Below are 25,871 nucleotides of genomic sequence, written 5' to 3'. Positions count from 1 at the left end.
CCCAGCAGGCTCAAGTTCCGAGGAGGCCGTTAGCACTCCCAACCTCTTGCGAGGTCATCGCCACCGCCACTCTTCCCCACGCCCACTTCCCGCCCCCCGTGACGGGCGTATCCGCGGGCCAATGAGTGAGCAATATATGTCCTTGGCGCGGGGCATATAGCGAACCAATCCCTGCTCGGGCTCCTGCTCGAGTCCAAATTCCCCAATCGACGGCTATGGTTGGGCTGGGCGTGCCGGCTCGACCAACGGGTGGGCACGTCGGCGCCAGGAGGGGCGGGCCCGCGGCGGCGCGGCGGCGTAGGGTGGAGGCGGGAGGTAAACAAGATGGCGGCGGCGTGTTGGGTGCGGAAGGGGGAGGCGGCCCGGAACGCTCGCGAGTGAGTCGGTGGTGCAGGCAGCAGCTTCGGCGGCGGGGCCAGGTGGCTCCGCGGCCGCCTTGCATGGGCTGGGCCCCAGCTCCGTTCTTCTTGCTTCCCGCGCGCGGCGGCCGCGGCGGGGGACGCGCTGCCCAGGCCCCGGCTGCTTTGGGAACCCCCAGCCCGGGGCCTGTGGCCTGCACCGCTTTGGCCGCCCGGAGTTCTACGGGCTCTGCGCGCCTCGAGGGCCGCGGCGGACTGCGTTCGGGGCGGAGAGCGAGCGCGGGCTGCCGTTGGGGGTGTGGGGCGCCCGCGAGGCCGCTTGGGGGTCCCAGGCCGTTTTGGGGGCGCCCCAGCGGCCGGCTCCGACGGAAGTTGCTTTCTTTGGCGGGAGGACCCCGGCCGGCCTCCTGACCTCCGGACACGCGCCCGGGGCTGGCGGCAGCGGACCGAACCGGATAGGCACCTTCCGCTTCTCCGGACGCCTAGGACAGCAACGCCGCCGGAAACGGCCCAGCTCCCCGCTAAGCTTATCTGCCCAGCTTGGGGGACTCCCCGGCCTGCCGAGGCTCCGGACTTGCGCCGCGGCCCACTAGTAATGGACGGCCCGGAGAAGACTTGTCTTGGTCTCGTCGGTGTTTGTCCGAGGGTCTAAAGTTCCTGGAGGATGACCTAGCACTTCGCAACCCCACCGGCCTCCCCAGGGCCCCCGTGGACACGCCGACCGGACCTGGAGCTGCCTGGCCGGGTCGCACCCAAACTTGCGACGCTGCGCACCGTTGGGGATACGGGCCTCGGACCAGGCACGCCTCTTGAACTCACATTTAGTACAGTCGTTTCTTTTCGAAGAAGGGTTTTTCTCTTTTTCCTTTTTTACGTTTTTGCTGACTTTTTTTTTAAGGGAATTGGGGGCGGAGGGAAAGAACCACTCACTGGGATTTCCGTAAAGGCATTAAGGGACCGCCGGCGGCGCGAGTCGGAGGCCTTTAAGACCAGGATGGATGTGGCGGACCCGCAGCAGCTGGGCATGTTTACAGAGGGCGAGCTGATGTCGGTGGGGATGGACACGTTCATCCACCGCATCGACTCCACCGAAGTCATCTACCAGCCCCGCCGCAAGCGGGCCAAGCTCATTGGCAAGTACCTTATGGGGGACCTGCTGGGGGAGGGGTCCTATGGCAAAGTGAAGGAGGTGCTGGACTCGGAGACGTTGTGCAGGAGAGCAGTCAAAATCCTCAAGAAGAAGAAATTGCGGAGGATCCCCAATGGGGAAGCCAACGTGAAGAAGTAAGTGTGGGCTTTCTGGCCTGCCCAGCTTTGGGGGTCCTCTCCAGGTTTGTCCTCTCCCTCTCACCTTTTCTTCCTTCCCTTTTTTTTCTTTCCTTCCTTTCCCTTCCCTCCCATTTCCTCCCTCCTTTCTTTTTTGTCCTTTTTTTCCTTCCTTTATTTCCTTTCTTCCTTTTTTTCCAAACCTGAGCTGACCAGTGGGCTCCTGCATGCTCTTTAGCAAAGAAAGTGTTGTTGGAAATGTGCCTAAGTACTTTCAGGAAGTCAGGCTAGATTATTGCAGTTGAGCTCTGGTGCCTTTGGATTCTTGGGCTTCAACATCAAAGTCGTCCTCAGCAGGGGCCAGCTTCTCTTTCCCTTGCACTCCCAGCTGGCCAAAAGAATTTAGGTGCTCAGTGGAGCCAGCCACTGTTTGTTTGGTCCTCAGTGTTTCTGTCCAGAAATGGACTTGGAAGCAAGCAGGTTTTCTGTTTAGTGAACGGCCAGTATTCGCACCAAGCAAAACGCGGTTTATTTATCCTGTTGGAGGGGAATCCTGCTGTTGCCAAAAATAATTGTTTGCACCATCTTATTAGTCAGCAGGGGGGACTTATCCCATTCCTGCTGGCCTGGATGTGACACTAGACATCCCTGACTGCAGGCCTGGTGACTACTAGAGGGGAGTTGCTTGTGTGCTGGCAAACTTTTTACATAATTTTTTTCTGTACTAGCTGCCCCTTTGGTACTCTGGAGGTGCCTGGGTCTTTGAGCAGGAGTTCCCCAAGGGCAGCGGAGGCCCTTTTTCCTTCCTCTTGCTGGTCTCAGAATGGGGGCGTGCCTCCTTATTGCCACCAGTGGTGGAGCCCTGCCCTGCCTCCGTTCATGCCCCTCCCAGCCTCCAGATTTCCAGAAGAGGTTTATCTAACGGGCCAGGCGGTGACTGACTGTGACCTTGGACAGTCCGCAGCCTGGCCAGGCCTGTCCTGGAAGTGCTGTTCACCTGGTGGGTTTTCACCTCCTTCCATTCCACTGGCAGAACTGAGCTGTTTTCACTTGCTCTGGGATGGTCTGGGGAAGGTGAAAGGGGACTGGAGTGGAGAACTGAGGTTGGACTGACATGTCTCCTTGTCAGTGCCTTGTATTCTGAGTAGCCTGCAGGATGGGTGGGGCAGTGGGCAAGGTGGGTGGTATTTTGGTGAGGCCCTTTTACAGCCCAGCCGGTGAACACTGGGAGAAGGTGTGACTGGCCACCTTAGGGCCAGTTGGTCAGTTCTCTGTACCAGTCTTTTATCTGTGAGTTGGAGGTTTGACAGGGTCCACAGTGTCCTTGCGGAGACTCAGACCTCGAAAGGCAAACATGCCAAGTGACTCCTCATGGTTAAGTTAGAGTCACCCTCAAGGTAGAAAGTCCCACTTGACAGCTGATCTTAAGTCACGTTTGCTTATTAGAGGTTCATGGAGGCAATGTGGCCCTTGGGCAACCAAATTGGTACCACTGCAGGTTGAAGGCAGTGAGTTTCTGCATCTGGAATGCATCCCTGGAAATGGACAATGTTTTTTCCTCCTGGATCCTCTTAGATTTTTCTATTTATTGATTTTACAGAGAGGAGGGGGTGTAGAGTGAGAAGCATCAAACCATGGTTGTCATGCCTCAGTTGTTCATGGGTTGCTTCTTGTATGTACCTTGAATAGGCAAGCCCAGGGTCTCAAACCGGTCACCTCAGCATTCTAGGCCAATGATTGATCCACTGCACCACCACAGGTCAGGCAGCTCCTGGCTCCTCTTTTTTTTTTTTTTTTTGTATTTTTCTGAAGCTGGAAACGGGGAGGCAGACAGACTCCCGCATGTGCTGACCGGGATCCACCCGGCACGCCCACCAGGGGGCGATGCTCTGCCCATCCGGGGCGTCACTCTGTTATGACCAGAGCCACTCTAGTGCCTGAGGCAGAGGCCATAGAGCCATCCCCAGCGCCCGGGCCATCTTTGCTCCAATGGAGCCTTGGCTGCGGGAGGGAAAGAGAGAGACAGAGAGGAAGGAGAGGGGGAGTGGTGGAGAAGCAGATGGGCCCTTCTCCTATGTGCCCTGTCCGGGAATCGAACCCAGGACTTCCGCACATCAGGCCAACACTCTACCACTGAGCCAGCTGGCCAGGGCCTCCTGGCTCCTCCTAAGCATCATTCCCCACCTGTCCTGGAAAGGGTTCTGGTCTCTTTCTGCTTGGCTGAGCCTTCCAGATGGAGTTGGCATTGGTCTGTCGACATGTTCTGCTGCCAACTGCTTGGTATCCCGCAGCTTGCTCCCCAGGCCCCAGCCTCTGAGGTAGGAAGAGTTCCCAGAGTCCTGACCCAGTGGCTGGGTTCCAGCACCAATTGTTCTGTGTGGCTAGTCACCCACCCAAACCCACCCTGCCAGCTGTCTGGAGCCTCAGGGTATATAGACCAGGGCACCTGCTGGTGGCAGCAGGGTCAGCAGGTCCCAGATATCTGCACTCCTCCACTGCAATGGAGGGCATGTAAGGGTGGGCAAGCCCCTCCTTTGCTAAGGTGTAATGTACTGCTGATAAATAAAGGTTCCCATTCAGGTGACACAGTTTGTACATGCTAAGGTCAAGTTAAAGGGCATTTTACCACTCGAAAGCTCAGCCATGCTCCACTAGAAACACAAATGACCAGAACCCAGCTGGAAGGCTATAGAGCACTATTTACTCCTGGTTTTCTGAAGGGTCAGTCTCTCAAGGGTTTATGAAGACATGTAGGCATGTGGTTATTTTTTTGTATTTTTCTGAAGTTGGAAACGGGGAGGCAGTCAGATAGACTCCTGCATGTGCCCAACTGGGATCCACCTGGCATGCCCACCAGGGGGCGATGTTCTGCCCATCTGGGGCATTGCTCTGTTGCAACCAGAGCCATTCTAGCGCCTGAAGCAGAGGCCACAGAGCCATCCTCAGCGCCAGGGCCAACTTTGCTCCAATGGAGCCTTGGCTCGGTAGGGGAAGAAAGAGACAGAGAGGAAGGAGAGGCGGAGGGGTGGAGAAGCAGATGGGCGCTTCTCCTGTGTGCCCTGGCCGGGAATCGAACCCGGGACTCCTGCATGCCAGGCCGACACTCTACCACTGAGCCAACTGGCCAGGGCTAGGCATGTGGTATTTGAGCGATGTCCCAGTGTGTGTGGGAAGAACCAGAGGGGAAGCAGGGCAGGGACTTCAGTGGTTGGTAGTTCTCAGCCAATCCAACAATTAGCATAAGGTGTCAGTAGTGGGCACTGAGTCAGTGCTCAATTTCATCAGCTCAGGCCTGAACCTGCCTGTGGGGGTTCCCCCCCCCTTTTTGTTTTTCTTCATTTTTTTTCATTTTTCCAAAGCTGGAAACAGGGGAGGCAGTCAGACAGACTCCCGCATGCGCCCGACCGGGATCCACCTGGCATGCCCACCAGGGGGCGATGCTCTGCCCATCTGGGGCGTTGCTCTGTTGCATCCAGAGCCATTCTAGTGCCTGAGGCAGAGGCCACAGAGCCATCCTCAGCGTCCAGACCATCTTTGCTCCAATGGAGCCTTGGCTGCGGGAGGGGAAGAGAGAGACAGAGAGGAAGGAGAGAGGGAGGGGTGGAGAAGCAGATGGGCGTTTCTCCTATGTGCCCTGGCCGGGAATCGAACCCGGGACTCCTACACGCCAGGCCGACGCTCTACCGCTGAGCCAACTGGCCAGGGCGGGGTTCTCCTTTTTGAGGTTCCCTTTGGAGTTAAGGGCTGGCCCTGAGTTCTCCCATCCACCTGGGTTGCAGCTGCGATTAGAACCCTACGTCTTCTTTCTTGAGCCCCTGCTCTGTCATCCCAAGTTTTCAGGAGACCAGGTAGGCCTACCCAGTGCCAGTCTCTGGTGTTGAGGGGAACAGGTGTCAGCTCCTTGTCTTAGAGAGCTGGGCTCCTGGGCTGCTGTTGCTGCCAGCCAGCCCACTGCAGGGGGAAAAAGCTCCTTTGTCTGCAAGAGATTTAATAACTCCATTGCAGCTGCCACACTTTTAGAGAAGTGTCCGGAATCTTCCAGACAAGTCTCAGTTGGATCAAAGCTTTTTTTCTGAAATAACAATGTTTGCTCAGGTGATAGGACAGGTCAGAATGCCCCTCCCTCCCTTCATGGGTTTCCTCTAGGAAGGCTGATGTGGGTCTGCACTTATCCCCTTGTTCTTATAAAACAGGAAAGTTCCAAAAAGCATCAAGTAAAAATAAAAACATTTCTTGTAATCTTAATCCTGAAGTATCTGCCCATTTTTTTTTTTGACAGAGATTCAGAGAAAGGGACAGACAGATAGGGACAGGAAGGGAGAGAGATGAGAAGCATCGATTCTTCGTTGTGGCACCTTAGCTGTTCATTGATTGCTTTCTCGTTTGTGCCTGGGGTGAAGGTGCTCCAAGTCAGCGACCTTTGGGCTCAAGCTAGTGACAATGGGGTCATGTCTGTGAGTCCACACTCAAGCTGAGTTTGTGCTCAAGCTGGTGACCTCAGGTTTCACACTTGGGTCCTCTGCTTCCCAGTCTGTTGCTCTATCCACTGCGCCACTTCCTGGTTGGGCCACCCATTTTTTTTTTAATTTGTGTTTTCTTACTCTATAGCACTTTTAAATAAAAAATAAAATTCCCCTAAGGATCACCTAAATTTTTTTAAAATTAATTTTAGAGAGAGAAGGGGAGAGACAGCTAGGCAGGCAGGCGGGCACATTGATCTGTTTCTGTATGGATCCTGATTAGGGTCGAACTGGCAACCTCTGTGCTTTAGGATGTTGCTCTAGGTAACCAACCAAGCTATCTGGGCAGGACAGGATTACTTTTAAAAAATAAGTTGTAGCCTGACCAGGAGGTGGCTCAGTGTATAGAGCGTTGGTCTGGGATGCCGAGGACCCAAGTTCGAGACCCCAAGGTTGCCAGCTTGAGTGCGGGCTCATCTCGTTTGAGCAAAACTCACCAGCTTGGACCCAAGGTCATTGGCTTGAGCAAGGGGTTACTTGGTCTGCTGTAGCCCCATAGTCAAGGGACATATGAGAAAGCAATCAATGAACAACTAAGATGTTGCAACAAAAAACTAATGGTTGATGCTTCTCATCTCTCTCCGTTCCTGTCTGTCCCTAGCTATCCCTCTCTCTGACTCTCTATCTCTGTAAAAAAAAAAAAAAAGAGTTGTAACCTGACCAGGTGGTGGCACAGTGGATAGAGCGTTGGACTGGGATGCGGAGGAGTCAGGTTCGAAACCCTAAGGTTGCCAGCTTAAGCCCAAGGTTGCTGGCTTGAGCAAGGGGTCACTTGCTCTGCTGTAGCCCCCTCACCCCCGCCAAGGCACATGTAAGAAAAACAATCAATGAACAACTAAAGTGCCACAATGAAGAATTGATATTTCTCATCTCTCTCCCTTTCTGTCTGTCCCTATCTGTCCCTCTCTCTGTCTCTGTCAAAAAAAAAGTTGTATGTGCTTGTTTTTCCAACAGGCAGAACTCCAGTGATTAAGCCCATAAAAGGGATCTGGGGGGTTGCCTGCAGTCCCTCTTCTCAGGGCCAGTGGGGTTTCTTGTAGGTATAGACAGTTCCCTACCAGCTGGGCACACTCTGGGGGCTTCGGTAGGTAGTGGGTCCAGCCGGGCAGGCCGTGCTCAGGCTGAGGGAAGCTTGTTAGTACAACTGCACAGGTGGCAACTTGAATTTATAAAATATTTAATAGTGGTTTTTGTGGGTTTTTTTATTGTCCATTGACTATTTAGAAATGTGAAACCATTTCACTACTGCTCAGGACCATACCAAGTCCATGGGTGACCAGCCTAAGCTGACCTGCCTTTCTGTCCTATGGCGGATCTCTGTTCATGCTAGCCAGGTCTCTGCTGTGGACATGTTTGCTGTATTGGTGAGTTACTTTGTGCTGTGTCACATGACAAACACAAGGGTATGAAGGGCACATTGCTAGAAGTGGAATTTCTGGGTCAGAGGAAGCATGTGTGAGTTTGATAAGCTACGTCTAGACCACAGGTCCACTGCAGCTCATTGTCATGTTATAACCTCTTCTCTGTTGAGTATGGTTTCTGGAGCGTGTCTGCTGTTGTGTTAGCAAGGTGACATAGTATGATGTGCTTAGCCACTTGGGCTGTTCGTTTTCCCGCAGCTGGTTTGCCCCATGTGGCCAGGTCCTCAGCAGACGGGTGGCAGCTCTGGGAGCAGACACCAGTGTCTGCTGGGCCTGAGAAGGCTGGGATCAGCTTGCGCTGATTGGCAAGTATTTGGATCTGGATGGTGAATGGTTGTGATTTTAGTTCATTGAGAACCAGAGACCTGACTTTGTTGGCTTTCATTCCTGTCCCAAATGGCCTCTACAAGGTCTTGGCACCTGCTGGGGTGCCTACCCCCTAAATATTGAGAAGGATTCCATTGTGGGGCCAGACTGGCTGGCTGCCAGAGGCATCAGCAAGAGGGCATAGCCTGTCACCTGGGCTTACCCACACAGAATGTCCTGGGGGCCTCCCTGTTTACCTGGTTCTTCCCTGATTGGGGAACGGCCTGAGGTTAGACGAATCTGAGATGCAGTGGGAGTGTGGGGCACTGGGCTAGGATGTGTGTGGAATTCTGGCTTCTTGCCAGTGAATGTGTCCACTTTATCTCACATCCACTCTGTGGCTGAACTGTAGTTTATAGCTTTATTGAGATATAATGTATGTGTCATAAAAAAAGTTTATGTAGCATTAAATTTGCCCAATTAATGTGTAATTCAGTGGCATTTAGTACTTTCACAGATTGTAAAACCCTCACCACTACCTATTCCAGAGTGTTCTGTTACCTCAAGAAACCTATCCTTAGCAGTCAGTCTCCATTTCCCTTCCCCAACCCCTGAGAACCACTAACCTATTTCCTGGAATCACACACTGTCGCCTTTTGTGTCTGGTTTTTTACTGGGCATTATGTTTTCAGGGTCCATCCATGTTGTAGTGAATGTCTGTGCTTTGTTCCTTTTCATGACTAACATTCCACTGTGTGGATGGGCCACATTCTATTTATTCATCATCTGTTGATGGGCATTTGGGCTGGTGTCCACTTGTTGCCTATTATGACTTCCTCTGCTGTGAACATTTATGTGCAGGTGTTTTTGTTGAACTGCACTTTTAGCAAATTTCCCCTTGTTTTAGTCCCTCTCCCACTTCTTTTAATTTTTATTTTATTTTATATTTTTATTTTTTGTATTCTTCTGAAGTTAGAAATGGGGAGGCAGTCAGACAGACTCCCACATGCGCCCGACCAGGATCCACCCGGCACGCCCACCAAGCGAAGATGCTCTGCCCATCTAGGGCGTCACTCTGTTGCAACCAGGGCCATTCTAGTGCCTGAGGCAGAGGCCACAGAGCCATCCTCAGCGCCCAGGCAAACTTTGCTCCAATGGAGCCTTGGCTGCAGGAGGGGAAGAGAGAGACAGAGAGGAAGGAGAGGGGGAGGGGTGGAGAAGCAGATGGGCGTCTCTCCTGTGTGCCCTGGCCGGGAATCAAACCCGGGACTGCTGCACACCAGACCAACGCTCTACCACTGAGCCAACCAGCCAAGGCTTAATTTTTTTATTTTTTAACGAGAAAGAGACAGGAAGGAAGAGAGATGAGAAGCATCAATTCTTCATTGCAGCACCTTAGCTGTTAATAATTGCTTTCTCATCCATGTCTTGACTGGGGGCGCCTGCCAAGCCAGTGACCCCTTGCTCATGTCAGTGACCATGAGGTCATGTTTATGATCCCACAGTCAAGCCAGCGACCTTGGGGTTTCAAACCTGGGTCCTTGGTGTCCCAGCTTGATGCTTTGTCCACTGTGCCACCACGTAGTCAGGCCTTCTCCCACCTCTTGGGGGCCCTTGCCGTGTGTTTATTAAAACTGTCAGCAGCTAGACCAGGCGGTTGTGCAGTGGATAGAGCATCGGTCTGGGATGTGGAGGACCCAGGTTCGGGACCCCGAGCTCACCAGCTTGAGCCCAAGGTCGCTGGCTCGAGCAAGGGGTCACTCGGTTTGCTGTAGCCCCCCGGTCAAGGCACATGTGAGAAATTAATCAGTGAACAACTAAGGAGCCGCAATGAAGAATTAATGTTTCTCGTCTCTTTCCCTTCCAGTCTGTTCCTATCTGTGTCTTTCTCTGACTCTCTCTGTCTCTGAAAAAGGGAAAAAAATAAAACTGTCAGCAGAAGGAACAGGAGGTGAGGGTATCTTGCTCAGTGCCCTTCTGCCAGAGTTGCCATCATCCCTGGCCCTGCCCATTCCCTGTTTAGGGCTGAGCATAGAGGTGGCCACTTTTCATTCCTTTAAAGTGTGAATGGCATTGACCCTGGCTCTTCAGTTTCTCTTCTGTTAATCAGAGTCCACTTTGCTTGGGCATTGCCCATGGGTAGGTCCCAAGGAGCAGAAGCAGCATCCCTGTCCTGGAAGGCATTGCTTCCTCTCCTTCACTTTCTGCATCCTGGCTGGGCACTTGGCCATTCCTTTTTCTTTAAATATTGTTCTCATTTTCTGGCCAGGGAGGTAATTTGTAAAAGAAGCTGACAATATAGAGACAGTGGTAGAAGCCTCTTTGTGCCCTCAAGGCCATTGCAGTGATAGTTTTGGAGGACAACTCCTGCATTCTCTCGTAGGCAGCTTAGGTCATAGTCATACTGATGGTGTGTCTCCAGCTCCCTTGCCTACAGTGCAGACCATACAAACACTCTTGCCACTGGGGGCAAGTTGTTCCCACTGCCTCATCTCTACGAAGTTGACAGTGTCTGTTCTTTCCTGGTATGAGTATTGGGACTTACATGTTTACACAGAGTGCTTTGATTTAGTTACTAGACAAACAAATGAAGAAATATTTCCCCTCTTTAGGCCCTGGCCGGTTAGCTCAGTGGTAGAGCGTCGGCCTGGCGTGCGGGAGTCCCAGGTTCGATTCCTGGCCAGGGCACACAGGAGAAGTGCTCATCTGCTTCTCCACCCCTCCCTCTCTCCTTCTTCTCTGTCTCTCTCTTACCCTCCTGCAGCCAAGGCTCCATTGGAGCAAAGTTTGCCCGGGCGCTGAGGATGGCTCTGTGGCCTCCGCCTCAGGCACTAGAATGGCTCTGATTGCGGCAGAGTGACGCCCCAGATGGGAAGAGCATCGCCCCCTGGTGGGCATGCCAGGTGGATCCCGTTCGGGCGTATGCGGGAGTCTGTCTGACTGCCTTCCCGTTTCCAACTTCAGAAAGATACAGGGGGAAAATATATATATATATATATATATATATATATATATATATTTCCCTTCTTCCCCTCAGTGGATCAGCCTCGTTAAGTTTATTTATTTATTTTTTATTTTTTATTTATTTTTTACAGAGACAGAGAGTGAGTCAGAGAGAGGGATAGACAGGGACAGACAGGAATGGAGAGAGATGAGAAGCATTAATCATTAGTTTTTCCTTGCACGTTGCAATACCTTAGTTGTTTATTGATTGCTTTCTCATATGTGCCTTGACCGTGAGCCTTCAGCAGACCGAGTAACCCCTTGCTGGAGCCAGCGACCTTGGGTTCAAGCTGGTGGGCTTTTCCTCAAACCAGATGAGCCCGCACTCAAGCTGGCGACATCAGGGTCCTGAACCCGGGTCCTCTGTATCCCAGTCCAACGCTCTATCCACTGCGCCACTGCCTGGTCAGGCAAGTTAATTTATTTTTTGAGAGAGAGAGAAGGTTAGGGTTAGAAAGGTGTTTCTGGGCTTGGGCTGACAGGCATGTGGATTTCCAGCATAGGCTCCCAGTCCTGCTGCCCCTGTATTCCAGGGCCTATGTTTTCTGTGGACATGTGGGTGGTTTCTACTTTGGGATCTCTGCATGCTGTTGCCATGTGCAGGTTTCTGGACATTTCCAAGTAGAAATTACTAGGTCAGTTGGTAACTTCAGCCTTCTGAGGAGCTGCCAACCACTTCCTGGCCCCCCTAAGAAGACTCAGACTGCTTAGAGACAGTGTATGGAAAGCCCTCTGCAGAGCGGGCAGCATTGTGCCCAGAGTCTGGGCTCAGCCCTTGTCATAAGCCAATGGGTGTGGTTGGTGCCAGATTGTCAGTTGCACCTCGGTGTCCATTCTAGTGGGGTTGGTGGGGTTGTCCTTGCAGGGCTGCAGAGTGCTGGGAGAAGAAGGGAGTTCTTAGGAGAACCAGGGGATGGGCATGGCCTGGCCTTTGTGTGCGACAGTTCCATCTCTGGGGCCGCACTGTAAGCTCAGTTCCACACACAGAAGGCACTCATGCCACCCTTGCTCTGCTGTCCCTCTGTCTGGTCTCTTGTAAAACAAGTTCATCTTCAGTTGAAATGTCTAACAAGTGTCCTGATTGTGTTGTCCCCATCCAGGCCCCACCAGCTGTCCCTGTGCAGACTGGCACAGTGGAAGGGGCAGTGGCAGAGCTTCTCAGTTCTCTTGGCACTTCAGAGCTGGTGTCTCCTGCATGGCACCTAAGGGGAAGCTCTGCGTCCCACTGTACAGAGGGCTTGGCTGATGCTTTGTCCTCTTTCCAGGGAAATCCAGCTACTGCGGAGGTTGCGGCACAAAAATGTCATCCAGTTAGTGGATGTTCTGTACAACGAGGAGAAGCAGAAAATATATCCTTCAAAGTTGGAGTGGGTGATGTGGGCCATGACACCCACACATCAATTTTCTCAGTTATTCCAAAACCAACTGGGGTCCCCTGTCATTCCACAGCTCTAGTGGAAGTACTGGGTCTTGAGAGAAGACACTTTCTAGCCTCAGTCTGGTTGACCCCACATTTAGGGGCCCCATGGCCAACGCACCTTCTCCCTCTAACCTTTGGGCTTTGCCTGCTGGGCTGGAGGTATAACTCTGGAATATAGGAGTATCCTTGGCCTTTGCCTTTTATTTGGGGGGGACAAGCTCTTTCTCTAGAACATGTGGCCCTAGCTGACTCCAGCTCCCAGAAGCAGGTACATGGGGCCCCATATCTCTTCAAGGGGTTGATGCCTTTCCACAGGTGCCCATCACCGGCTCACTGGTGCGGTGACAGAATTCACCGGCACATGGCTCCTCTTTATGCGTGTCTCAAGGCTGCCCTTGATGGAGACAACAGCCAAGGGTGGGGGATTTGAACCTGACCCTGGGCTGTCTGGTCCTACAGCCTCATCCCTATAGCCCTCCTTCCTCTGGCCTCAGACATGCGGCCATTTCTGGTCCTTTCTGTCCCAGCCATACTTGGGGACAGGTTCTGCCTGGGGTGGAGTCTAAGCTAGGCTATGATTTCCTTAGCGCCACACGTATATGGTCATGGAGTACTGTGTGTGTGGCATGCAGGAGATGCTGGACAGCGTGCCTGAGAAGCGGTTCCCCGTGTGCCAGGCTCATGGGTGAGTGCGGACTGCTTGTGCCTTATGGGTGCCCCTCTGACCTGCCAAATTACCCACAGGCTCAAGGGTTTCAAGGATCAGTCCTATTTTGCAACAGCTTTTTCTGATTACCAGTGAAGTGAAAGCTCAAGTGTATTTTAAAACTGAGAGCTTGAGGAGTCTGGTTTGTGGTACCCCAGGCCAGCAGCCCCACTCTGTGCATCCCTGCCCCAGAGTGCCTGCTCCTGAGGCTTTGAGACCTGGTTTTTAGGAAGCCCCTGGCAGTTGCCATTACTGCCGCTGGCTTGCCCCCCTGAAGTATATCACCCCCTTCCTTGCTGGAGGACCAGCTGGCCTGTGGTGTGAGCGGAAGGCTGGCAGGATGAGCCTGGGTCTCTGGCCTTAGGGAGGGTGAGCTACATGGCTGTGTCTATACCAAAGCAGTTGGTCAGGGAGGTGTTACACATCCCTTGAGCTGATGGGGAGAGTAAGAAAGGGTTGCCTGGTTGAGAGAGGTAGGTGGGGAGCCAGGGAGCCCTTCTGTGTATGTCCCAGGTGGCTTGAGTAGGAGTGACTGAATTCCTCAGGGCTCTAGGGCTGACTCAGCCCCACCTGTGGCTCATGGTTCCCTGAGGGGCCTCCTGTCTTGTCATTTCTTTTTCTGGCCCCTGGTGGCTCCAGAGCTATGGCCTCCTGTCTTTGGTTTTGCTGGGTGACCCCAGTGACTACTGTGTCCTGCAGGTACTTCTGCCAGTTGGTGGATGGCCTGGAGTACCTGCATAGCCAGGGCATTGTACATAAGGACATCAAGCCGGGCAACCTGCTGCTCACCACTAGTGGCACGCTCAAGATCTCCGACCTGGGTGTGGCTGAGGTAGGACCTGAGAACCAGGGTGGGGGCTGGGCACTCCTTGAGGCCGCTTCCTTAGGCCGCCTGGGTCTGTCACAGGCACTGCACCCATTTGCTGAGGATGACACATGTAGAACGAGCCAGGGCTCCCCAGCATTCCAGCCACCTGAGATTGCCAATGGTCTGGATACCTTCTCCGGTTTCAAGGTGGACATCTGGTCGGCTGGGGTTACGCTGTAAGTGCCTGTGGGCTATCACTCCCTCTTTTGCCCGCCCTGCTTGGGCTCCCAGCTTCTGGAATCTGTCCCTCCTGTGGTGGCTGGAGCAGGGGCAGCCATGGAGCCAGTTAGCAACCCCTGTAAGTGGTAGTGAGGCTGTGTCCTCCACAGTTGTTGAGGGCCCTGTTTATTTTTATTTGTACCAGTTGGTACTGGGCCACACTTCATCTTCAGGGTGCCTTTTGTCCTGATGCTTTACACTGAGAATTCTCAGACACTGCAAGTTGAAAGTGTTTTTCTGCCCCCCTCCCTCCCATTGGGCTGTGTTGGTCTGCTGGCCCATCAAGGTGTGCCCCAAGCACTTTTGCATAACAGTGTTGATTGGCCTATCAGAGTTCTCGGGAATCTTGTTCACTCCTGAAGTGTGGCACTCACATTGCAGATGCATGGGCACAGCCCTCTATTGAGAACCTTCCATCCACCTTCTGCCACAGGGCAGCCAACAGCTGAACATTCTTATTTTATTGAGAAAGAATTCACATTGTACATGACCCACCCTCTAAAGTGTACAGTCCAGCAATTTCTAGTATTTTCAATGGTGCAGCCACCACCCTTATTACAGGTCATTCCCATCCCCCAATGAGGCCCTACAGGTGGGGGTGCTGTAAGTCTCCAAAGCCAGGTGGGTTTCGGGCAGGGCTGCAGGACAAGCCCCAAGTGACTGGGCCTCTGTCCTTCCCCTTGGGGGGCGAAGCTACAACATCACAACAGGCCTGTACCCCTTCGAGGGAGACAACATCTACAAGTTGTTTGAGAACATCGGGAAGGGGGACTACACAATCCCAGGTGACTGCGGCCCTCCACTCTCAGACCTGCTGAAAGGTGAGGCCCTTAGGATGGTGACTGACCATGGGCCCTGGGCAGGGGCAGGATGTGGGTCTGTCAAGGGTGGGTGGGGTCATGGTTCTCAGTGGGGAGTGGAGAGCAGCTAAGTCCAGGAATGGCTGACCCCTCAAGGTCTGACCTGTTCCCACCCTCCCAGAGAAATAGTGAGAAACCCAGCCTGCTTGCTGGGTCGTGGTCCTCCTGTTACATTTCCCAGCCAGTGCACCATGTGGCACTGTCAGTCACACCACGGCTGACCAGTGTGGACCAGTGGGTGGGAGCCCCAGCTGGCAGCCTGAGTTTCAGCTGTAGTAAGTTTGGATGAGTCAGTTTATTAGGGTTGTATACACCCAGCGCATGATCAGTATGTAAGATTTATCAACGCAGTACCGTCTCAGATTCTTCATACCCTTAGTTATCATGCTCTGGAGTGTTTCTCAGTTAATATCTAGACTTAGTATAAGGTATGGCTGGAAAGATTGAGTCATGTTCTCAAGCTGGTTCTTACATGTAAGTTCATTCAGTACTGCAAAAGTGGAGTTGGGCTCCTGGTGCTGAGCACAGGCCCAGCCTGACACCCCAGCACTTCGAGGAAGATGGCTGGCTCTGGGGGCGCAGCCTGGATTATTCTTGGACCATAGGAAGGAGCGGGCAGTCAGGAAGCAGCCACCTCTTTCCACTGCTGGCTCAGAAGGGCCCCCAAGTTGGAGCTGGCCTGACTTTCTCCCTGTCCTCAGTCCTCTGAATACTCGCAAGTGCCCATGGGCTCAAGCAGCCCTTTGCCAGGGTGGTTGTGGCATTGACACCCTGTCTTGGGTGTACTTAGAGCTTGGTCCTCAAATGCTGAGGGTCAGATGTTGTAGACTTCTCTGCACAGGCATCAGTTGATTTTTTTCTCTACATGAACTCATGTCCCATGAAGATTGATTGTTACTGCCTGTAGCTTCGTTGATGCCTGAAATGGGCACATGTGGGCCAGTGACATGACAGAAGACATCCCTGTCCCCAGATAAAGGCAGGGCAGCCCCATCTCGTACTTTCACCATCAGCTAGGCACGTGGGCTGTGCCTCCCCCTGCACTACAGTTGGGGTCTTTGCACAGCTGGGGAGTCAGCTTGGATGCTTTGCCCAACAGCTGGAGTGGGTGGACCATATCCCTGTGAGCCACCCCTGAATACTGAGTTTAGGTGTATCAGAACCCCTAGGCATGCTGAGAGGGGACATTGCTGGCAACTGTGCTGGGGTGTGGAGAGCTGGGGACAAGTACTGGAATCATAGGCTGGCAGGGACTTCCCAGCCCCGAGCACCAAGGCCACCACCGTGACCTCACCCTCTGCACCACTCAGACCTTCAACTGTGAGCCTCAGCTCCTGAAATTGCTGCTGTTTCCTGAATACAAAGTTGCCCTCCCTTGGGTGGTATTGAGAGCTTAGCACTGAGCTTGTCCCCTTCTTTGCATCATGCTCAGGAGGCATGACTCTGTCCTCCCACTGGAAAGGGAACAGGAGACACAGGTAGTGAGGGGTGGATGCAGCATAAACCACAGGCTCCGAGTTCCCCTGTGGCCTGAGTGTGGTATTGCTAACCCTGGCTGGGTGGGCCGTGGGCTCTTCTTCCCCTTTTCGAGTGATTGTCCTAATGTGGAACTTGCCCCCAGACACAAGTGAACACTCATGAAGTGCTGCCCTTGCTGCTGTCTTGGGCCATGGGCTCCTGGCTGGAATTGCAGGTCACCCATTTTGCAGGCCTTTGCTGGCTGGATGTTGGCAGAAGGTGGCCCCATACTTCCTCATCCTGAAGTGTGTGGATAGCAGGTCCAATATTTGTGGGCTGGGGCTGTGTCCTGTCTGATCTGCTCTGGTCTCGTTTTAGAAAGCAGTCTCCCATCGTGTTCCCAACCACACTGGCTATGGCTTTACAGTTCTCTGCAGATGGCTACATGGGGCCTTGGTACCTGGATGGCCCCTTGTGTCCCCACAGGATAGGGTTCTGGATCTGCAAGTGCCATGTCCACACAGTTACAGGCCCAACACTGCTGGAGAGCACCAGGCGGGCAGGTCAGAGCTGGGTAGGAGCCCATGCTGACACCCCCGTGATCTCCCCCCCCCCCCAGGGATGCTGGAATATGAACCAGCCAAGAGGTTTTCCATACAGCAGATCAGGCAGCACAGGTGAGTGTCCTCAGGTGCCTGGCTGGGTGGGCCCTGTGTAGGGAGCTGGGTGCTCCAGGCTGTCCTGATGTGCTGGCTTCCGTAGCTGGTTCCAGAAGAAGCACCCACTGGCTGAGGAGCTGGTGCCCATTCCGCCAAGTTCAGACTGCAAAGACCAGTGGCGCGGCATGACTGTGGTGCCCTATCTGGAGGACCTTCATGGCTGTGCTGATGATGAGGGGGACGAGGACCTCTTTGACATTGAGGATGATATCATCTACACTCAGGATTTCACAGTGCCTGGTGAGTCTAGCAATCGCAGTGGCTCACAATGCAGCCTGGATGTCGCCAACATCCCTGAACCCTTAGGTTCAGGTCCATGTAAGCCAGCATATATCCCAGGGGCTGGCTGGGGTGCATGGACAGCTGTGGGTGGGTCAGCACCCCTTCCCTTACAGGAGCAGGTGGGGACTCAGGAGTCAGAGTTTGCCCAGGTGCCCCTTACATTAGTTCCACAGACTGCCAGGCAGTAAGCAATGGGGGAGGCCCCTCTAGTGGCCCTGAGGGTCCAGTGGCCCTCCTGGCATTGCTACCTGCTCTGACAAGTGGCCTTGCTTCCCCAGGTGGCGAGGAGGCGTCTGAGGCAGGGCTTAGAGAGGAGCAAGGCACCCAGCAGAGCCAATGCTCAGACATTTCTGCAGAGGAAGCTGAGGCCGGGGGCGCACAAGAGCTTGAGGAGGAGTTCCCCATGCTTTAGCATAGCCCCGTGCTTTAGCATAGTCACGCTGCCCACCTGGGCTGTAGGGGCCAGGTTGTGTGCCCCTGCCATGGGCCCTCACTGACCCTGTCTGGGTGTGTGAGGGAGGTTGGGCAGCTATCCCTGCTTCTGGATGTGTTCCCTTGCAGCATTCACAGTTCTGTTATGTTTTGGGGCTGGTTCCACAGATCCCATCATAAAAGTTTGCCCAATGCATATGTGTAGATGATGCTTATGTCCCCTCTTTGGCTTGTCAGTTGAGTGATACGTTTTTGTGGAGAGAACCAGCGTGTAGCGGTAGCCTGAGGAGCAGGTGGGGCTCCAGGAGCTGTGTCTCTGGCAAAGTTGGGCAGGGTCCAGGAGTCTCACTGTCAAGGGGTCTGTGGCACCCATTATAGACCATCTTGGTGCCTGGAGCCCCTGGAGGTGATGTGTGTGGTTCTCTGACCCTGGAAGACCTGGCTGTACTCCAGTCGTGGACCTGAGGTGTCTTGGAGCCTCCGTTCCCTCCATAGAACAGGAGTGAGGGTCCTGCCTCTCAGGCACTGGAGCCTATGACAGGTGACAGGCACCTGGTTGGCACCCACACCAGCAGGCAGCCTGTTTCCTAGCAAGCCTTAGTGAGGACCCTGACAGACCTCCAGAGCTGGCTCCCAAGTACACTTCGGGTCTCTTTGAGAAGCCAGGCTGGCCTTTCCTCAGTAGTGATCCCCAGCCTGGGAATGTACTTTGTGCCAGAAGTGGGACAATTTCTGAGGTTGGGCAGCCACTTCTCTCTGACCTGCTCATGGGTCAGTGAAAGGTTGTGCTGGGGCAAGACCTTTCCCACTTTGGTTCTAGTCTGTTGGTCACCCTTGGAGGCTCTTGGCTGTCCCTACCATGGGATTTCTGCCACCCACCCTAAGAGCTGGGCCCTGAGCTAGTTAGTTGCTGCCAGCACAATGCCTTGAGGGTAAATGGAGCAGATCTCAGATGTGGTGCCTATGGTTGGGCTTAGGTTTGTCCGTGCATAGACCCACCGTGTGCTCTATCTAGCAAGATCCTGTGTGCAGGGATGAACTCTGACCTAGGCACACACAAGTGGGTGCAGCAGTTGCCGGAAGCCACTGAGTCAGGCCCTGGACACACTTGTCAAAGAGGGGGCTCCAGGCAGCTGAGGGTAGTTTCCCACCAATGTCGCAAGAGGGCAGGCCTTAAGCAGCAGGCCAGGTTTAGTGTACACTGATTAAGCTTTGTGGCCCTTCCCTGTATGCCCTCCTCTACTCTGCCTTAGCACAGGAGTGCAGAAGCCCCCAGGATGCCTTGAGGGTGAGGGTGGCACGGTCATGGTATGTTCCCTGACACTGATCCCTTCATTCCAGTGGGCTTTGGGAGAGATACACCCAGCCTGAGCCCAGCCTCTCCCAAGTCCCACAGGGCCCAGCAAGTTGTAGCCTCCAAACAGGTGAGAGGGCCAAGGCTCTCACCTGTGTCCCAGGACACCAGGCTTTCACCAAGTGACTGTGTCTTGCCCTGGCCAGCTAGCCAGCTCTCCCTCTACCTGGCTGAGGGCCCCTGCAGGGAAGACCTGGGTAAGATAGGTGGATCATGCCTAGGGAATGGGGCAGCTGTGTGTGAGTGTGTTGGCCTTGGGCTCCTCTATCAGCCCACACTTGCCCTCTCCCTCTTAGGACAAGTTCCAGAAGAGGAGGCTGGTCAGAATGGACAGAGCCGAGGCCTGCCCAAGACCATGTGCATGAATGGCACTGATTCAGCACAGCTGAGCACCAAATCAAGGGCAGAGCGCCGAGCCAGTGCTGCCTCCAACCCTATCCGCAAGGCCTGTTCTGCCAGTGGCAAGATCCGTCGGCTGTCAGCCTGCAAGCAGCAGTGAGGGCTGTCAGCTGTAGGTGGGCTGCAACAGGAATGGCAGGAGTGGGCGGGTATTGAGCGGGAGTGAGCATTGCCTGAACTTAGCCAAGTCACCCTCATGGTCATTGCTGATCACCACCAGTTCTGCTCTTCAAAGTCCTATCAGTTCAGTCTGTGATCACTGCCACCAGGGTTGGGGGCAGAGGTCACTTCCCACAGAACACTGGCCACTTGGGAGATGGGACCCCTGTGCAGGAGGAAGGCTGGGAGTGGGGTAGGGGGCTTGCCCTGCCCCAGTTCCAGGCTGCTCTTGGGACAAGGGTGCTGGGAGTGGTTGGAGTCTAGCTGAGGCTGTAATCCTAGTCCCTGCTTCCCTCTCCTATCACGCCCCCCCCCCCCAGTCCAGGAAGTGGGGATCAGGCCCCAGAGGTGCTGAGAGTCCCTGTTGCCTGCTCAGGATGTGGGCAGTGAGGTGTGGACCTGAGCCAGCAGCTGCCCCTGCCCAGTCACAGGGTCTCTGAGGGCCCTGGTTAATCCCAGTGAGCAGTGAGTGACTGACAGGGTGGCCCTGGAATCAGGAAAGCTTTCCCTGTCTCTCCAAGTATTTGACAGCCCGTGGGATTGACTTCAGTTTTTCTGCCATACCTGTGAGCCCCAGGGTGGGGATGCGTATTTGCTGGCTGGGGATTGACAGACCTTCCATCCATCTGCAGCCTCTCTCTGAAAGCCCTGACCAGGTGCCATGGCCCAGGTCCTCCTCAGTCTTCCCGACAACAGCTGGCCCACCACCCTGGAAGGCCACCATCACACCCTTAATGCTGACTGCCCCACAGGAAGCCAGGAGGGAGGATCCTGGAGGGCTGTGGCTGGGGAACAGCAGACTGGGGTCTGCACATCCTCCCCCATCATGGGCAGTGGATAGAACCTCCTGTTGACTTTGCAATCCTGTGCTGGACCTCTTTCCTAGCCAAGGGAGGGTAAGGCGGGTCCGCGGGCCCTGCACAGACCTCACCGTGCACTTTACGTTTAGACTACTGGTTCTCACCTGACTTACTTTGTTACACGTTAGCACCTCCCACACCTAGTGGTATGTTCAAACTGCAGCTGATGGGTGAGGGGGTGAACGGGCTTGCCCACTGAGACGCATGCCCAGTCCCCTTGGGAGCCAGGTGGCTGCCTTGTTTTTGTTTGTTTTTTTTTTTTTTTAAGAAAAAATAAAACAGGTTGATTTGAGCTGTGGTTGTGAGGGGTGTTTGGGAATTGTTGGGTAGCAAGCAGGGCATGCAGTCACAAGAGTCATCCAAGTCTGCAACTCAGGCCCCTCTGGACTCTACAGTGCAGGAGTTAGCCAGGTCTTCAGGTCTGGCTGGCAGCACATGGAGATCCTGGGCCTCCATGGGGGTCTGCCTTTGGCTACTGTGGGCCCCTGTGCTCTCATGGTGGTGACCTTGCCTCTCTAAAAGCTCAACAGCCCCTTCTCAGCCCCAGGGCCTACAGCTCCACAGCACATGGGTTGAGTGTAATGGCAGGACCCTCGTCTTTGACTGAAGGCCCCTGCATTTGAATCCCCAGAGAAAACCCAGAGCAAGCAAGAGTATGCAGTAAATATTTATAATCAACCAGAAAGCAAGAAACTCCATCACTGGTACACAGACTGCAGGAAGCTTTGAGGGGTGGGGCGGGATGGCTCAGCTGCCCCATATTTTGGCAATAAATAAAGCTTGGGAAACTTGAAACCTTGGCCATTTGGATTTTGTGTCTCAAAACACTGATGAGTCTTGGGGCTCTTTGGATGTGTGGCTGCAGGGCAGGCAGCCCACTCACATGCAGAGGACAGGGTAGTTGCTGATACTGGGAGGGCAGTGGGAAGTTGTCCAGGGCTGGGGCTGCAGCAGTGGGCATGGTTATTGCTTGGAGAAGGCTTGAACTGCAGCAAACACCAAACACACCACAGTAAGGTAACGGCTAATTAGCCATGCCAGTACACTCTTCACCGATCCTCAGCATCCTGTTGTCTGTTTCCCAGCGGGTTTGGCGCATGCTCTTGGCGTAGATTCAGCTCCTACAGACCAGATGTACCTCAAGGCTAGTCTGGCCCTAGGAGGGGTGATCTGTGCAGGTGCCTCCCACAGTCAGGCTGCACTGTACCTCCAGGGTGCAGGTGTCTCCTGCAAACAAAAGCCCCTGCCACACATCCAGAAGCGACACTGTCTGGGGTAGAGCAGATGAATAGTGCCCCTCAGGAGCGCAAAGTTGAGAATATGCCTCCCTCCCACCAGACGAGCCAGGGTCTTCGTGCCTCGAAATAATGCAGAACCCAGCTTAAATGACTAGAGGAAACTGTACATGCACACTGGGCCAGTGTGGGGTGGCCCGGGCAGTATGCTTGCACTTGAGGTGGTCTCTGCACCCATGTACTGGGAACTCGTGTCCCTGGTAAGTATGGCCCCAGAGACCTCGTGCACGTGACAGGAACTGGAGGGGAGGGGCGAGGTTTAGGCCGGGCTTAGGTCTGGAGATGTGGGTGCAGCAGTAGTAGCGGCCAGTGTGGTGGTCGCAACAGGCTGGGCGAGGTGTGGCAAGAAGAGTCTGTCTTCGAGGCCAGCTGCTAACTTGTCCAGCAGTGCCCCCGAGGGTCGGGCACACAGGCCTGATCCAGGGCACCCGCCACTGGGCTCCTCCTCAATAGCGGGAATGGTAGACGCCTGGGGACTGGCCGGGTCTTCACCAGCACGGCTGTCGGGTGGGCAGTCGACACTGTCCCCTCGGCGCAGAGGTGCGCGCATGGGGCGGGGATCAAGTCCTGGTGGTGTAGAGGGCACAGCGTGCTCACCGGGATCACTGTGCTGCCGGCCACGCTGTTGCCACTGCTTGCGCGGGTGGGTGTGCGGATGTGCGCGTGCTCGATGGCGCGCGGCAGCAGGTGGGGTGTCCTCGAAATGAGGATCGTGACGCAGAAACTCATGGAAGAGTGCATCAGTCTTCTCGTCGACACTGTAGTCTCGGCGTGGTGTGCGGCGGGGCCAGGCACGAGGGCTACGTGGCCAGGTGGACTCCTCGGCCAGGGCCCCGTCGAAGCTGCCCCCTACAGTAGCCACAGGGCCCGCACTGGAGGAGGAGCACTTTTCGGGCGCACTGGGAGGGCCATCGTCGCCCGTGCTGCGCCCCTCGATACTGGCATAGCCACTATCCATCTGCAGCAGTTTGCGCGGCCCTCCCACCTCACCATCCGAGGGCCGACGTGTGGGAGGAGGCGAGGAAGGTGGGAAGGAGGGTGCTGTGCCCCCGGAGCCAGAGCTGTCGCCACTGCGCACCGAGTCATGGTCGTTGCTGCTGTGGTCCGAGGTGGTGGCTGCGTGCAGCTCAAGCGAAGCGCGCAGGCTCCAGATGTCATGGTAGATGGTCTGGGCCTGCTCCAGCCCTGTGTCCCGCTCACTATCCGATTCCTGCTGCTGCTCAGGCCCCGCAACACCTATGCTGCACTCTGGGGGGTACTCGGAGTTCACTCCTCCTGTGGCGCCTGCCTCCTCCTCCTCCTCCTCCACCTCTAGCCTGCAATCCAGGCGCAACCGTCAGAAGGTTCCCCATCCCCTCCCTGGCCACCCTCCTCAGTCAGGGAGGGTGGGCATGGATGGGGACGTTCCACCTTGGCCAGGCTCTGTAGAACATGTTTTTTTAAATGCTGTCTCCTTTGCAGAAAATGCTTTTTTGGTAAACCCTGAGCTCTCCTGGAGCCTTTTCAACCAGGGTGTCTTATATATGTGACTCCCAAACATCTGTGGGCACTGAAGATACTGGCTCCTCACCCAGGAAGAGTGATGCAGGTGGACAGCCCCTACCCCTAGGTGCATGGATATGCCATTAAGTACCCTCCCACTATCTTGGATTGATAAACTAGGAGGATGATGCATAATCAGGAGAATTCACTACCTAGACCAGGAGGTACCCAAGTATAGGAACTGTGTGCCCTGCTCCCTAAATTCCTCATCTCACTGACAATGACCCAGAGCTTCAGGATAGCTGTCCTAGGGGTGGGAAAAGAGGTCTTACTGGCAGATATATAAAGAACGTTTCTGAGAAGGAGCCTGGGCAGGTGGGAGGGGGCTTCTCAGGCTGACTCCACTGGGAAGCAGCACTACCTGGGCCTGTATGGACACCCAGCAATCCTGTCTGAACAGGCGTTAAATCCTGTAGACCCTAGGCTCATTTTCAGGGAACCAACCTCCCATTGGCTCTTATCCAGTTTCCCCCTGCTCCCTTCCTACAGTCCATGATCCACACTGGAGAGGTGGCCCTAGCGAGACAGGCTCCAGAACAGGCAGTGGCACGGGGGGAATCTGACTGCCTGTCTGCCCTACAGATAGGGCAGGGAAAGCACTCCCTTGGCAACCTGTGGGTGACTGGGTGGGGCAGGGGCCCATAGGCTCACCCCTAACACTTCTATCTACTGAAAAATACCTGCCGAGAGTGGGGGACGGGCTGGTGGGGCTGGCCAGAAAGGGGCAGGGGGGCGGGAAGGCCATGGCAGCGCCTGAGCTGGCAATGTACTGGATGTAGTCCACGTGGGGGGTGTCCCCTTCTTCTTGCTCCATGCTCTCACTGGCTGCCCGCTGCCGCTGGAAGTGGTGCCTTTTAGGGGAACCTGTGCAAAGGAAGGCACATCTGCCTGCTGGGCCCCTCCCAGCCCTGCTCCACCCACCCCACCCCCACCACAGCTGCAGGCACTAGCCTGGGCCAGGTAAGTATGCACCCTGTTGGGCAGGTATGAGATGAGCCAAGGCAGCAGCAGTGATATAAGCACCCGAACAGCCCAGGATGACAGGTGTGGCTAGAGCAAGGACTTTCACTGGTCACACACTGGCAGGTGCAAATGGATTAAAGCAGAGATGTGGGGAAGTGTAGAGAGGAACAGGTTGAGGGGATGAAGGAAGAGGTGAAGCCTCCTCCCAGCCCCACCCCTGCCCATGGGCCTCCTGGACAAGTACCAGAACCCTCCCACCATGGATGCCTGGGAGAAGCTTCAGTAGAAAGGCCTCAGGGGTGGGGTTGGGAGGAGTCACCTAACAAATAGGTTCTAGATGCTTCTGTTCCTGCATTTGACTATAATCACCCTCAGGAATCAACTCTGGGCTCCCAACAGGGCAGCAGGATGGGCCCTCTCTCCCTGGGTAGTAACACGTAGGCCAGAACTCAGCCTTTCCTCTCTCATGCTGGCACTATCACTGTCCATGCACCTTCTCTCTGACACTCTTTGTCTCTTCTCCCTGCCTCCTCGACAAGGCAGCAAGCACATGTATGGCCTGGCCCAGCCTGCCCCACTAAACTCCCTTGAGCAGGGCTGATTACAGCTGTTAGTGCCTACCCTCCGCATGCCCCCACACAGCCCTGCCTTGAGCTGAGGGTAAGGAAACCCTCTATACAGGATCCCACATGCCCCAGTGTATGCGAGATTGAAGGGTACTGCCACTCATCCAGGGGTAGCCAAATAAGCCCCATCTGCTGCAAATAAGTTTTATTGGCACACAGCCACACTCATTTTCAGGCTATATACTGCTATTTGCCCTCCACCATAGTAGACAGACAGTCTGACTGCAAAACCAAAAATACTATGGTTCAGACACCCCAGAAGCTCAATGAATGGCCTTGGACCTCTCCTTGACCAGCTCTGGACAGGGAACCCACTGGCCAGCACGGGGAAAATGCTGGAAACCCCTCAGGAGCAGAGACACTATTCTGAATTCTGAGCTTCTCAATCTATGGCTGCCAGAGGCAGGGTACCTGGAGCTCACACTCTTCCAGGGGCCATAGCTTACCTCTTGTGTCCAGACTTGATGCCCTCTGGCTAGGCTCCAGCTTCCATTTCTTGACCTTGAAGTAGGGACTGGCCCCATCCAAGCTGGCATGGCGTCTCAGGCGGGTGAAAAACTGCAGGACTGGGCCTGCCCCAGAGCCTGGGCCCACCTCACAGGGCCCCACAGAGGTCCCCAGCCCACCAGGCTTGGTGATTCTGGTACCCGCATCCAGCTGGGAGGGAAGAGGAATGCTCTCAGGTAGGAATGGCCCCTGCCCACTGGCCCCAACCTGTTACTCAGCCCAGGCCAAGTGTAAAGAAGGAGCTAGAAGCTCTCTCCTCCCCCCAGATGCTGCCCAAAAGTCTCCCAGGGGTTCAGCTACGCACTCGCCAGCTCTGTCCTCCCAGCC

General features: G+C 54.7%; 2 protein-coding genes across 14 annotated transcripts in view; one reads left to right on the top strand and one right to left on the bottom strand.

The window, feature by feature from the left end:
- The first annotated feature begins 291 nt into the window (after window positions 1-291).
- On the top strand, window positions 292-20,903 carry STK11 (serine/threonine kinase 11). Of its 6 annotated transcripts, none has more exons than XM_066342281.1 (10): window positions 292-1,643; window positions 12,141-12,224; window positions 12,891-12,980; window positions 13,701-13,833; window positions 13,909-14,045; window positions 14,782-14,909; window positions 17,026-17,083; window positions 17,169-17,365; window positions 19,490-19,704; window positions 20,384-20,903. In XM_066342281.1, exons 1-9 carry the CDS (start codon window positions 1,354-1,356, stop codon window positions 19,690-19,692), a joined length of 1,320 nt encoding a protein of 439 aa, XP_066198378.1. In that variant the 5' UTR covers window positions 292-1,353; the 3' UTR covers window positions 19,693-19,704; window positions 20,384-20,903. The 6 variants fall into 6 exon arrangements, with proteins under 6 accessions (XP_066198378.1, XP_066198369.1, XP_066198397.1 ...); XM_066342272.1 differs by having other exon boundaries at window positions 19,490-19,708; XM_066342300.1 differs by lacking the exon at window positions 19,490-19,704.
- The window catches only part of CBARP (CACN subunit beta associated regulatory protein), a 17,553-nt gene continuing 12,530 nt past the window's right edge, over window positions 20,849-25,871 (bottom strand). For all 8 annotated transcript variants that reach the window (XM_066342164.1, XM_066342219.1, XM_066342172.1 and 5 more), the window contains exons 8-10: window positions 25,484-25,694; window positions 24,129-24,312; window positions 20,849-23,222 (exon numbers count right to left, since the gene is read on the bottom strand). In XM_066342164.1, the coding sequence (XP_066198261.1) occupies window positions 22,166-23,222; window positions 24,129-24,312; window positions 25,484-25,694 (1,452 nt within the window). In that variant the 3' untranslated portion in view covers window positions 20,849-22,165. The remainder of the gene's footprint in view (window positions 23,223-24,128; window positions 24,313-25,483; window positions 25,695-25,871) is intronic.

This window comes from Saccopteryx leptura, chromosome 1 (genome assembly GCF_036850995.1).
Source record: "Saccopteryx leptura isolate mSacLep1 chromosome 1, mSacLep1_pri_phased_curated, whole genome shotgun sequence".
NCBI classification, from domain to species: Eukaryota; Metazoa; Chordata; class Mammalia; order Chiroptera; family Emballonuridae; genus Saccopteryx; species Saccopteryx leptura.
This window is presented reverse-complemented; position numbering and strand designations above follow the sequence as displayed.